Genomic DNA, 13,324 nt, shown 5'->3' with positions numbered 1-13,324 from the left:
GCAAGTAGGTCTTTGGTCTTATTCGTTAGTTGCTTTTTCATTGCTGTTGTATCTCCAGCACCTAAAACAATTCACCGAACGTAGTAGGCACTCAATAAACACTTGGATGTGACTGAGCCAGTGGACAAATAAACAACCAGATGGATTTTGTGTTAGGGTGAGAGTTTGGTGACACTTCCAAGATGAGCAAAGGAAGCACTGCTGGAGAGTGAATTTGAATGAGTAAGTAAAGCCAAAACCAGCAGTCTTTTGACCAGTCTTTTATTATTGCAAAGGGCAATACTCTCACAGAAGCTAAAAAAAAAAAAAATCAAATTTAGTAACCTAAGATGTCCTTAGTAACAGAGCTGAAGAATGTGTTTTCCAATATTTGATTTCTTAGCTTGACAGTCTCTCTTGAAATACTCTCTTCTCCGCAATGAAAATGTGAATCTTTGTTGGTTTGTTTTGCAGTTTGCAAATGACTTACAGAGCTCTTCTGGCAGGGTTTCTGTTTCTCCACTTGCAAATAAACAAAAGGCCATTTCTCTAATATGACTTAAGTAGGGGAGATTCTGTGATCTCCTGTCATGATTTTAGAAGCAGTAAAAAAGGAGAAGAGAAAGGAGGGGCAAGTAGAAAGAAGAAAAAGAAAAACCGAAACAGGCAGCTTATAGAAGCTGAGAAAAAAAGCAGGAAATAGGCAAAGATAAATTTGATATGGAAAATTAGAGTGTGAGAGATACCAAATAATGGAAGACTCTGTAATTAATAGGATCCCAGAGAACCTTTTGGGGAGGGCTGAACTCGCCCATGGTCCATTGGCCTCCCTCCCCACTTCCATCACATCAGCTGGGCTCCTTGTGAACTGTGAAGACAGGCTCTCCCCTCCTTCTCCTAGGCAAGCCTGCATGAAGCAGAGCAACCCCTGCCAGCTTGACCTAGATCTGTCAACTGATCAATTACTTTTCCCATAGAGGAGAAGGAAAAACAAAAGGAAGACAGAAAAATGGAAAGAGAAAAAGCTAAGGTGAAGAACAGAGAAGTAGGGGGAGTGGGCAGAAGGAGAGAAGGAGGGAAGGAGGGAGAGAGAATGGGAAGGAAAACGGATGTACTCCTATATCTTTTCAGTTTAAGCAGTGGTAGCAAGAGCAGGCTTAATCCAGAAGGTTGCATAAATAAAGACATACATACATACATGAAAGAAAAAATAAAGTTCTCAGAGGTTACTGACCAAAAATCATAGTCAAAGCAGAAGCTAGAGCTCTTTTTTCCCACCCTTTGCCAATCCAGATTAGAGCTATTTTTTCTGAAACTCCTACCTCCAGCTCCATCCTCCCTAGTGCTCCCCCCTCCACCATTCACACTGCAGTCCCACACTGAAGCCTCCTTTTGCAAAGGGATGGGAGGCATGCTCCCCGCAACTGCCTTCTAAAGCCCTTCTGCCCTTCCCCAGTGCACTCTCTGAAAAGATGAAGCACCCTCCCACAATGGGGAGGAGACGCTTCTAGGAACACTAGGATGGTACCCTTTGACCCTTCCAAACTGTATGCCACCGACTTCTTTATTACTGTATGCTTTCTTTTTTTATGTTTAATTGGTTTTATTGAATTTCAAATGACTATAGACATAAAATAAACATGTAACAAGACAACAGAGCAGAAAGGAAGTAAACTGCATAAATATAATCTCAGCATGGAGTTCCACTTAGCACCACATGTTTGGAGTGTTACAAGCATTAATGAGTCCTTACAACGCCCAGGGGAGTCGCTCCCCGGCCTGGCGGGCAGGTGGGGAGATAGGCCCGCAGAGGGAAAGATTTTTCCCTACAGAAAACAGAGAAATTTGAGCTTAGATGTACATGTCCCCCATGGAGCTATGTTCAGATCACTAGAAATGGCTTGAAACCTGGAGACCATGCATATTGGGTGTTGGAAGCATTTGTAGGATCTCTGCTACAGCAAGATAGAGAGCAATGTGGGTTTTTTGTTTGTTTATTTGTTGACCTTCAGCATTCTAGTTTGTGGGCAGAAGCAGATCATGAGCTTGAATCCAAAATACTAGGAAAAAAGCCAAATCACAGACCTGTTCATCCTACCCAAAGTGTGCCTCTACTATGATTGAATGGCAAGAGCATTGCAAATCTCTCCAGCATGTTTCTTGCACACGTCAGAATCATGTGACCCATATTGATTCAGAAATTCTGCCATTTCTTGGGATATTGAGAGAGCTCACTTCATCCCAAGGGACAAGTTTTGGCTAAAATCAACACCAGGTTGTTTGGCCCATCAAGAAAAGGAGCCAGTACCAGCCTGGCAGACGGCATGCAGGCAGAGAGCAGAACCCAGGGAACTGCCAGCAGGCAATCTAGACCCTATCACCTCAGGCAGGGACCCAAGAGACACAGCTGAAGACACTATTCAGGACGCCTGAATTAAAACCAGCGCTATAGAAGAAGGTTACTGAGAAAGAACAGAAGTCAGGGACTGCACATTGTAGCTGATAAGACGAGATTTGGGGGCTTATATTTGGCTTTAAGGGAACCAAAAATGGGAAGAATCAGGACCAGGACCAGGCTCTGTGCCTGGTAACTAAAGCTGCAGTTTCAAGAATGGTCTTCATGCAGCGCGACCTGCTGGCCACGGCAGACGCTCCCCAGGCACGCTCGAGCGAATGCTCAGAGGGCCATCCCCGTTGGTGAAGTGGCCTCCTAATACAAAGGCTGGAGGTGAGCTACATTTGTGCCACTGTGCACGCCTTGCCAGGAACTTGCCCCAAGTGGGCAGCCCCAAGCCTGGCAGGCAGGTTCCATTGGATGAGGCTCCCTGACCCCCTTACTGCCATGCTTCCAAGAGCCTGCAATGCCTATGTCAGGCCCAGCGTCCCATCATCCCAGGCTAAGGTTTCCACTTTGCCAGTAAATATTGTTATGGTCTCATCTGCCACCCGTGAATCTCAGAAGCATTGCTCAGCTCAAGCTGCTGCTGGCACAACATGTGTACTGTGCATGGCAGGAACCTGGCCGGCCTGCCCAGCTGAACGGCGCCCACCACCCACCTCCTGGGTGCTGCGCGAAGGGGAGTGTGAACTTTGCCGAGGCACCTTTTCCTTCTCCTCTGCCCTGTCTGTGTCTCAAGCTAGCTGCTAAGTGGATGCAGGATGTGAAGAGAGGTGAGGAAATGAGAAAGGTAAGGGAGGAACCTAGCCGAGCAAATCGGAAGGTGTTAAAAGAAACAACAATCCTTCGAAGGAGAAATGGTCGGTTTTCTAGAAAGAGGAAGCTGCAGCACAAGCAGCCATTCCTTTCAGAGGCTCTCAGTGGCAGAAGGTGGGCGGTGGGTGTGCTGCAAAGGACAGCGCCTGATCCAGTTCTGTAGCGTCTGCTCCCAGGAAAGAGATGCCTCTACTTAATCAACCCTGGTGTATCTTAGGGCCAGAGCCCCAGGGAGCTAATCGCCCCTCCTGTCGGCGTCACTAATCAGTGCTGATTCCCTCAGAAACCCCCCTCCCTACCTAAGCTGGATCATGGTTGCTGGTTGGGTTGGGGGGAGGAGCAGGTCAGGGAGGGGTTCCTAACCTGTCACTAGCACCAGACACCTTTTCAAGAGGCAGGAGGCACAGGAAGTAGCAGCTCTAGGAAGAACCAGCTTAAAACAAAAACAGAGGAGAAGAAAAAATCGCCTTGGAATGTGTACTGCATTCTAACTAGTCCCACTGGGTCAATGCAATAGAGGTGGATTATTGCAGGCAAGACCTGGGCTGCCTCAGTAATTCTGCAAGTTTGATAAGAGATAGCTGGCAGACTTCAGCTTCCTTCCTCTGAAAGAGAAAACAGACATCACCTTTGCCACATCTGACTGGCATGTAATATGTGGGTCTTTGGGGGTCGTTCTGCCTTAAAATTGGGCAGCCTTGTTCTATTACGACACACTGAAGCCTATTCAGGGCTGACTGGGTGAGGGTAGCACAAATAAGGCCATCGTTCTTTGTGAGAAATTCAGGATTTGGTAGAATGTGATAAGTAAGGTCTGAGATAGTGCTGTGGCCACCACCCCTACCCCAAGTTAGGAACAACCACAAAATCTGATGGCACCTTAAATTTGCACCACCACTTTGCTACTCATCTATTCAGAGACGATTCAAAGTATGAGCAAATATTATGCTTCCCTGCATTTATTCTGATGAAAAAAAAATCACGTATGCTAATTTATATGTAAATTCAGTATGGCCCTGGGGCTCCTGGCATGCAGCCAGCAGAGCTGTTGATGGTGGAAGTTTGGTCATTGTCTCCAGTTTGATGTCACAGACAGAAGAGACATGGATCTCAGGACAGATAGAAATTACTGAGGGCTTGGGACCTTCCCTCTCCCTACCTCTGACCCCTCACCCTACCCCTTGCCTGCTTAGTTTCCATTTTTGCTGTCAGCTCCCATAGAAACTGCTTTTCCGAAACTGCCCGATCCTGAACTCAGCTTCCCCACTTCATTCTTGCGCACCCAGAACAAGCAGGGGTGCACACACACGCACGCACACACACACACACACACACACTGATACTGCTCCACATTATATAAGAGGAGTCAATCAAGGATGCCTCCAAGTTGACTCCCTTCACTCAAACACCCACCAAAGCCCCTAGGGGAGAGCAGGGAGATCCTGAGGCCCGTGCCTCCTGGGGTTGGGTGCAGCAGACGACATCATGGGCATCCCTGCAAGATTCACCACCTTGGACTTCCTTATCATCCGACACAGATCCCTCCTGTCCCCACCCCTTGCCTTCTTCATCGAGCCCCAGTCAAGGGTGTACACATTTGATCTTTCCAGCCTGGTCTCTCTGCCCACCTTACGTGGATCCACACTGCAGCCACTGCAACCTATGTCAAGAGGACAGCAGCAATCCCTAAATCCTAACCTCGGAGAAGAGTCAGCAGGACTACAGCTCAGGACTCAGCTCACATCAGGAGAACTCCATACTGCAGGGGGAGAAGAGGGCGAGGGGGTGGGACTCCCCATCGTTTTTCACTGGGTCAGAGGGAACTTTCCTCTGGGAATACAACTGCATAGGACTGAGCCTCACCTCCCGAGAGAGGGCTCCTCCCCCACAGCCCTGCTGGGCCACCCTGGGAAAGTTTCTCAGCTTGTCTCGATCCTTACGAGTTTTAGCTGTGTTTAATAGGAAAGAGGCAAACTGGTTACCCCAAAGGACAGGGCAGGTGGGAGCAAGAAGATTAGTGGATAATTCTGTTGCTGGAACGAACGGACGTGAGAGCCGGGATGGGGTGTGGGGGGGCACGGTGCAGCAAATGGACTGAAGGTGGAGGCCGATTCCAAATGCACAGAACACAGCACTGGGAACATCAAAGCTTGCACTCAACTGCAGCCCCCAGGGCTCCCGGCTCAGCCGATAAATAAACAGAAAATTAGCATTCGACTCTTATTGCCTCTCTCCCTTCAACTTCGAAAAGCTTTTTAGAATTTCAGAGCCCTGGCTCCCCTCCCTTTTATCTGATTGTTATCCACACCTCCGACCCCAGCCACAAACACACCCCCGAACACATTTAAAACTAATACAGTTGTCCCCCGCTGCTGCAAATTGACTCATCCCTTGAAGCTGGATCGCTGACCAGAACCTCACAGGAAGCACCTGATTCTTTCTAGCCTGCATTTTCCCCTTTGCTCCTTTTAAAAGCTTGGCAAGTTCGCTGGCCGATATTTAAAGTTTCCTCTTGTAATTTCTTCCCAGTCGCATAAGCAACACATTAGCAACGCTGTTGCCCTCCGAATCTGTCATTTCCCCCTGCTTACATGTGTGCTCCGTTGTGTATGTGTGCAAGAATGTGCGTGAAGCCAGGGAGCCTAGCACACAACCACAGACCTAACGGGAGCACCAAACACGTTTTACTTATGCACATACATTCCCCCATTCCGGTAGCAGCCAGAATCAAATCAATATTCTCACAGCCTAGTCGGGAGAATGAAGTCCCAGCCATGCTGTCTAAACGCTCTCTCCTCCACCTGCAAACAGCGCAGCACAGCCGACTCGGGGAGTCTGCAAATCTTATAAAGCACACTGTACAATTCCTGGGTCTACCGAAGGCAAATCAATAGCAAGCTCTTACCTTGGAAGAGACACAGAGCAGCCAGCCCCGTGAAGATTGCCCAAGAGATAGAACTGTGCATTTTTGGCTGGATGGTTTTCATGATTTTTTTTCTTCTTCTTTTTCTTCTTTTTTGTCAGGTTCGGTTTTTTTCTTTCTTTCTTTCCTGATAGATTGTGTTGCTCTCAAGCTTGTGCAAGGAGATTTAAATCCACTGTTTTGCTGAAGGACACAACAAGAAAGCCGAGGGTGTGAGAGAGTATGACTTCTCCGTAATTATCTCCACTCATACTCTGGCACTGAGACACATTGTACAATCTGGCCCTGGACAGCCCTCCTACAAGCTGCAATCATTGGTTCTAATCCAAGGATTGACAGAGCTACAACACACGCGCGCGGGCACACACACACACACACACACACACACACACACTCTCAGGAATCATTTACTGGGCAAATCAGGCTAGCTGATTAAAGAGACAGGAGCCTGGAGAGATAGAATGATAAATGCCACTTTGCCCCTTCTATATTACTTTCATTTTTTAAACTGACAGTCTCTGAGTCTTCTGAGTATCAGAAAATCCCTTTCCCCCTGGCATTCCCTGGCCTCCTGAACTCAGATTCCCTTTGCACTGGAAAAATCCCATAGCCAGCCATGGCTTATGGGAAATTTTAAAGGGACATTTTCACGCTCAGTGAAACTTGTAAAGATGAGTCAAATTTCATTTGTTGGTACCTATTTTACCCTCCAATGGAAATATCATTCAGTGACAGCTTTTTTTTCTCTCTTTCATCAACCTTTCTACTTAGTTGCTTTGAAAATAGTAAATAACTTTCTATTTTCTCCTCCTGTCACTTCTGTTTCAGAACATCTATGTTACTCCTCTTTTTCATTCACTTTTTAAAAATCAATTTCCTAAAGTCATCCATGTGTATATGATACAATGAAAAGGTACAAAGTACCTAGTATTTGAGAAGAAGCTCTACAGTCTGAAGATGGAGAACCTTCTTCAAAAGAAAACAAAGCAAGAGTTTATTCCCCATGACTTGGTCAGTCCACATCCACTAAAGCAATAACAGAAGCATCCGTGATTTAAACTGCAGCGAGAAAGATTCAGGTTAGACATGCGGAGGGGCTTTCTGAGTGTAAACTTTGTGTAGTTCCTCAGAGAGTTGAAGACATTAACCTCCTCGGTGATAAGAAAGAATAAAAACCGAACAGAAATAATCTAATGGATATAAATGATTTCTTAAGAGATCTAATTCTAGGGCCTGGAAATTTATTCTAATTTTTGGCTTCCCCTTATGAGAAGCAAGTTAGAAGATGTGGACAAAAAATCTAGCAAATGTAGCTCCTGGCTGGGCACGGTGGCTCATGCCTGCAATCCCACAACTTTGGGAGGCCGAGGAAGGCCAGTAGCCTGAGCTCAGGAATTCAAGACCAGCCTGGGCAACATGGTGAAACCCTATCTCTGCTAAAAAAAAATCCCTAAAAATATCTGGGTATGGTGGTGTGCACCCGTGGTTCCAGCCACTTGGGTGGCTGAGGCAGGAGAACTGCTTGAGCCTGGGAGGCAGAGATCGCAGCGAGCCGAGATTGCGCCACTACAATCCAGCCTGGGTAAGAGAGCCAGCCCCTGTCTCAAGAAAAAAAAAGAAAAAAGAAAAGAAACAGAAAACGTAGCTTCTCACAGAACCTTCCTTAGCTAATTCTGACACATTCATACCCCTACTATGCCTTGACACACATTTTAAAAATATTCTTCTAGAACTCCACCGCTAATTATTATACTTCCTTGTAACCCCATAAAAATGTTAATGTATTTTCAGACTGCATAGAAGAAAAGTACTCGTCTGTTTGTATTTTAGTGTACACAGGTGAAATGAAAACATCACTGCCATTTTGCACATGTCTAAGATGTACAATTTACCTTGTTTTTTTTCTTTTTTCTTTCTTTTTTGTTTTTGTTTTTGACAGACTCTTGCTCTGTCACCCAGGTTGGAGTGCAGTGGTGCAATCACAGCTCACTGCAACTTTGAACTCCTGGGCTCAAGTAACCCTCCTGCCTTACCCACCATGCCCAGCTAATTTTTTTTTTTTTTTAATTTTCTATAGAGATGAAGTCTCACTATGTTGCTCAGGCTGGTTTCAAACTCCTTGCCTCAAGCAGTCCTTCCAGCCTTGGCCTCCCAGAAATTTATCTTGTGCTGTGTATGAATAAGAACAATACTGCCTGGAATGTGGGATCTTGTGACTTTGAGAGGAAGGGGCCCTGGGACCTCAAGATCTGGGGACCTCAAGATCCTACTCACGGTTCTGCACAACCAGGAGATCTCAGGCAGGTCCTTTCACCTCTGTGAACCTTGGCTTCTTGTCTATAAAATTATAGAACTGGAATAATTTATTATACTCCTTCTCATTTTAAAGATGTTTTATGTTAACTGGTATTTTTTTTTTCTTCTTGCCATCAAGTTCTAATTCACATGTCTATCAAAATGTCCTTGATATTGTGAGCTCCCAATGGACAAGAATTTTATCTGTAGATGAGTCTTTTTGTGCGGTGCTCAGCACAGTGACATGTGTAATTAAATGCCTTGGAACAACCATGACGGCAGGTGATAACAGTGCAGTGCAGAAGGAAGGTGGCTTCCTTTCACCACCATTTCATTTCTCTCCAGAATGATGATAAAGATCATGGGCCACTGGTAAGTCTTTAGTCCCAATCAGAAGAGGTGGACAATAACATTTGTAAATGTCCTCACCCTGAACTATAATAAATCTATGCAGTTACAATGTTTATTAAGCTCTCGTGTGTGTACAAATGATAAGAAATTAATCATCAGAGTTGACATTTATTGATATTTATTTGCAATGTGCTAGACGTGATACTCAGTGTTTTGCATGCATTTTTCTCATTAAATCCTCACAACTTATGAAGTTGTGATATTATCATCCCCATTTTATAGATGAGGGCATTGAGGCTCAGAAAAAGCTTGTCCACAGCCACACAACAGTTAAGGAATGGAATCAGGATTTAAACCTAAGCATTTTCATCTTAGATCAACTTCAAAAATAATATCCTGTGCTAAATACTGTGAGGGACTCAAATAGATATTAAGCATCCTAGCGTATAATCTTTTTGTCATTTTCAATAGCATACGAGATTATTAATAAACATTACAAAACAATACATATGTTGATACAAAACTACAGGAAGACTCATATACTGCTTCCAATCTTAACTGAGTTTCCAATTGTTGGTACATATAATTAATTTCATCAGACAGCACATGATAGGTGGCCGTTTTCTATGATAGTTTTGTAAAGTTCTTTGGAGATGATGGGAGTCATGAACACCTTGAGAGTGACTCTGATCCTAGATCTGAGGCAGAGGGAAGGATATTGCTGGACAAGAATACCATGAATTAAAAACTAGAGTTAGAAATACACCAAGTATATTTGAGGTTCTAGTGACTTTTCTGAGATCCCCCATCCTACCCTTCTGTACAGCAATAAAAGCTTGAAAATATTTTTTTAAATGAGCCTTAGCACAATATGAACCTTGGCAGTTACTTTCTGCACACAGGTGACGTAACCATGTCTGGTACCTGGCAGGCACAGACACTGGGTGTCACTGACGTGACTTGTTGAATGAGAGCGCAGACTTAGGGCTGCTTTGCTTGGGGTCCAAATCCCAGTTCTGTCCCCTAGGGGCTGCGAGATTAGGTTGAGTCGTTTCAACGCCACATCTGAAACAGGATAGCAATTACACCCCCATCCCAACCATAGCCTAACCATCAACTAATTTTCATTAATTTTACTGTTTTCACCAAATTGAGATGGATGTGGCCTACCATGTGTCATTGGTAGAAGCTATCTGTGCTTGGGAACTAAGACTCCTGGACAGAGCTGTTTCAGCATTATGCTTTGTGCATTCATTGAGGCAAAATATATCCTCAGGGATTGCCGAACCAGAAGTCTAATTTGGGTTCTGAACACTGCTAAATGCTAAACTATCTTGAGAGCTATAGCTCTTTCAATGCTTGAATTTGCCACATGAAGTAAAATTTCCCAATGGCCTCCAGGTTTCACAAAAGCACTTCATTAACCTCCTTCTAGAGAAGGCATCTTTTTCCCTCCTTTGTTATTGGGTTTAACACAGCATCATCAATACAGGCATGTTGGATCAGTCAGCTGCTCATTGCTGTAATTACAAATCGAAAAGCTGATCCTAGGCTACACACAGAAGGGTTTCATTCAACCAAGCACATCTGTTGCCTAATGGAACAGGTCTCATCAATGCAGTCAGCAAACTTCCTTTCCATTTTCCATTCTAGTCTCAGGATCTATCAGGCTTAGGACTGAGAATCTCCATTGTTGCAACTACCCCAAAGAATGCACAGCTTGGTCCTTCTGCTTTGGGGTGGCTCGTGACTATGGTTAGAGATTTCTGCCAGTAGAAGTGAGGCAATGACTAAAGAACTTCTGACTGGGGGAAGCTATGATTGGGGGGAGCTATGACTGGAAGGGGACACTTTGAAATCGCAGTTCCCTCCTCAACAATCAGAGCTCCTTCCTCTGAGTTAGAAGGCTCAAGTACTTCTCATCAGGTGTCTGGAGGACTCACTTTGCCTTTTGCATTAGCCAAATTTATGTTATGCACCATTTACTTCCCAGTTCATGAGTCCACTTTTTTTGCAGAGGAGGATGAATGGCGTAAGACAAAATTAATGTCCGGAAAGGGACCTTAAATTCTAGACAGAATGATAATTTTTCGCCACCCACACTGCTTGAAGTTAGAAGAACTTTACTACAGACATGATTTTTCTGTTTGCAGATAAGAAACAAGGAAGGGGCATAAAAATAAAAATAAAAAATAAGGAAGGGGAAACAGATGAGGTCTTCAACTCCTTTGGAGAGGGCAGCTAGGATTGCATTTCATAAACCTTTTATCATCGGGCAGCTTAGGAATCTGCACTGTGTGCAATGAGCTAGTACAAATAGGGATTGATTCTCTGTAAACTGTCCCCATGCACACCTGTCACCTTACCCAACGATAGACAATAAGTCCAGTAAGCTCACTGTGGGACCTGGCTGCCCTGCTGTCCAAATCCCAGCTGAACCCTGACAGCAGACATAGGAGAGGGGATGCATAATCACTCACACATGGTGGGCCAGGCTTGAAGGACTGGCAGACAGAATGCCACCATGAGGAGGAGGAGGAGGTGGGTGTGTGTGTGCCTGTGAGTGAGGGAGGAAGGGGTGTGGAGGCAGTGTTTTTTATTTCTATCAGCTATTATGGAAAGAACTGCAGGAGCTTAAATCTAAAGAGCAGTGCTGAAATAATGCTCAGGACTTAACAAAAGCCGCTGCTCTGCTGCCATCCGCCTGCTGTGGCCTGCCTCTGCTGAGGCTCCATGCGGTGGGTGATCTTACATGCCCAGAAGCTTGGAGGAGCCTGCCCTAGGGGAAGAGGAAGCCAGCCTGCCCTCACACATCTGGGGTTGGGCCGGGTTCAGCTTTGACTTGCAATGCCACTTCAGGGAGGGTGAAAACCATGGTGGGAGGAAGGCAGCCTCCTACCTTAAAGGGACTCTCCCCAGAAAGGGAGAGCTGCAGCCATCTTGGATGGGGCTCTGAGCATGGTCACTTTGGATGGGAATGGAATGGGTCCAGGCACAGGTAATGTCTGAATTATGTGAGTCTACTCTGAGAATTTGACTTAGAGCAGCAGGTTTTCTGATTTACTGATAAGTTGCCTAACCTGATATTAAAATGAACGTGTAACTGTTAACAGCCCAGAAATTAAGGACACAGGGATGTAAGCCCAAAGTCCTACAAAAGGAGTTTTCAGTGTTTTCTAATTGAATTACAGGCATAGTCATCTGGCCTTGATTTATATTTATCACCTTCATCTCAAGAAGAAGAACTACCATAGAGCAGTATAACAGAAGTAATTTAAGATTTAAAATCAGAAGACCTGGATTCGAGTCTAATTCCATTGATCAAGTTCAATCCAGTAATGCTCAGTGTTCTCACATCATCTCATCCCGCCTCATCCTTAAGGTGGAAATAATAATATCTACTGCACAGAGTTGTAGATTCATTAAAATGAAGGTTATAAATGTCCCAGTACAGTGATCGGCATGCAGACACATTGGCTCCTGGTCTTTAGGATCAGCTTGCTTGAAAAAACCAATCAGTGTGCTGGATAATATTCAACATGAACTTCACAGTGTGAATCAGTGCCTTCAGGATGCTTACTGTCAGGGATATTTTTCCTGGGTCTGTAGTAGACAGGGTGGCTATTGCATCTGGATCCCCAGAACACTGGGAATCAGTCGGATGTGGTTGGAGTAGGCACTGCTCTACTCTTGGCATAAGAGTGGGCATAGGCCCCTGGCCTGGTCAGTTTATTTCCTGAGAAATTTCCAGGTGCTTTGGGGAAAGAGGGGCTGCAGCTAGAGGACATCTTTCCTAAAGCATGGAGAACTCTGCAAGGAAATGGAGTCAACAAAAAGGAAAGAAGGAACAAGAGGAGAGGCCATCACTGAAAGGAGGACATGTCATGTATGGACCCAGACACCCACCCTTCGGAATTCCTGATCCCGTATTTGCTTAAGTTAGTTTGAGTTGAGCTTCTGTCCCTCACACCTCAGAGGATCTGGACTAAAGGCGTCCATCTGGAGGGCCATGAGTAGAAATGTCCTTGCTTTCCTGCCCTTCCCACATGACTTTCCCTGATACAATGAAAATGTCTGGATAGTATGTGATGCTTGTGGGAGAGAATGCCTTAGGCAGAGATGTAGGCATCTGAAGCCATTTGCTTAAAAAAAAAAAACAAGTAGCCAGTGTTGATATAAAATTGGAATTAAAATAAGGTCATAGAGGAAATCATAATGGACCAAATCCGACTTCTTCCAAAGGTTGGGGCTCTGGAAGTGGGAGCAAAACACCACTTCATGAACTGCTTCTGTGTGAAAATTCCGCATGTCATTTTGTTTAATCTTTACAGTGTTTCTAGAAGATAAATACTATTATCCTTAATTTTCAAGTAAAGAGGTTAACTAACTTATCCCCAGTTGTACAGAGAGTAACTGGCCAGGTCTCTAAACACCCAAGAGCCTGCTCTTTCTCTTATAGTATATTTGGCTATACTTTAAGTGAAACTGGGACTCAAAAGGCAAAGATCATGGTAGCCTGGCATGGTCAGTGAGAACTCCCAGAGCAACATTGGTCTTGATCA

The 13,324-nt window shown here is 44.9% G+C and overlaps 1 protein-coding gene across 4 annotated transcripts in view; it reads right to left on the bottom strand.

The window, feature by feature from the left end:
* Positions 1-6,466, bottom strand: part of NTM (neurotrimin) — a 982,933-nt gene extending 976,467 nt beyond the window's left edge. The window contains exon 1 of one of the 4 annotated variants that reach the window (XM_032167911.2): positions 6,099-6,466. In XM_032167911.2, the coding sequence (XP_032023802.1) occupies positions 6,099-6,180 (82 nt within the window). In that variant the 5' untranslated portion in view covers positions 6,181-6,466. The remainder of the gene's footprint in view (positions 1-6,098) is intronic. The other 3 variants (XM_032167912.2, XM_032167914.2, XM_032167916.2) reach the window with 3 other exon arrangements.
* Between the last annotated feature and the right edge of the window lie 6,858 nt (positions 6,467-13,324).

Source organism: Hylobates moloch, unplaced genomic scaffold (genome assembly GCF_009828535.3).
Source record: "Hylobates moloch isolate HMO894 unplaced genomic scaffold, HMol_V3 SCAFFOLD_11, whole genome shotgun sequence".
Taxonomy (NCBI): domain Eukaryota; kingdom Metazoa; phylum Chordata; class Mammalia; order Primates; family Hylobatidae; genus Hylobates; species Hylobates moloch.
Note: the sequence above shows the minus strand (reverse complement) of the source record. Positions and strands in the feature narration are given on the sequence as shown.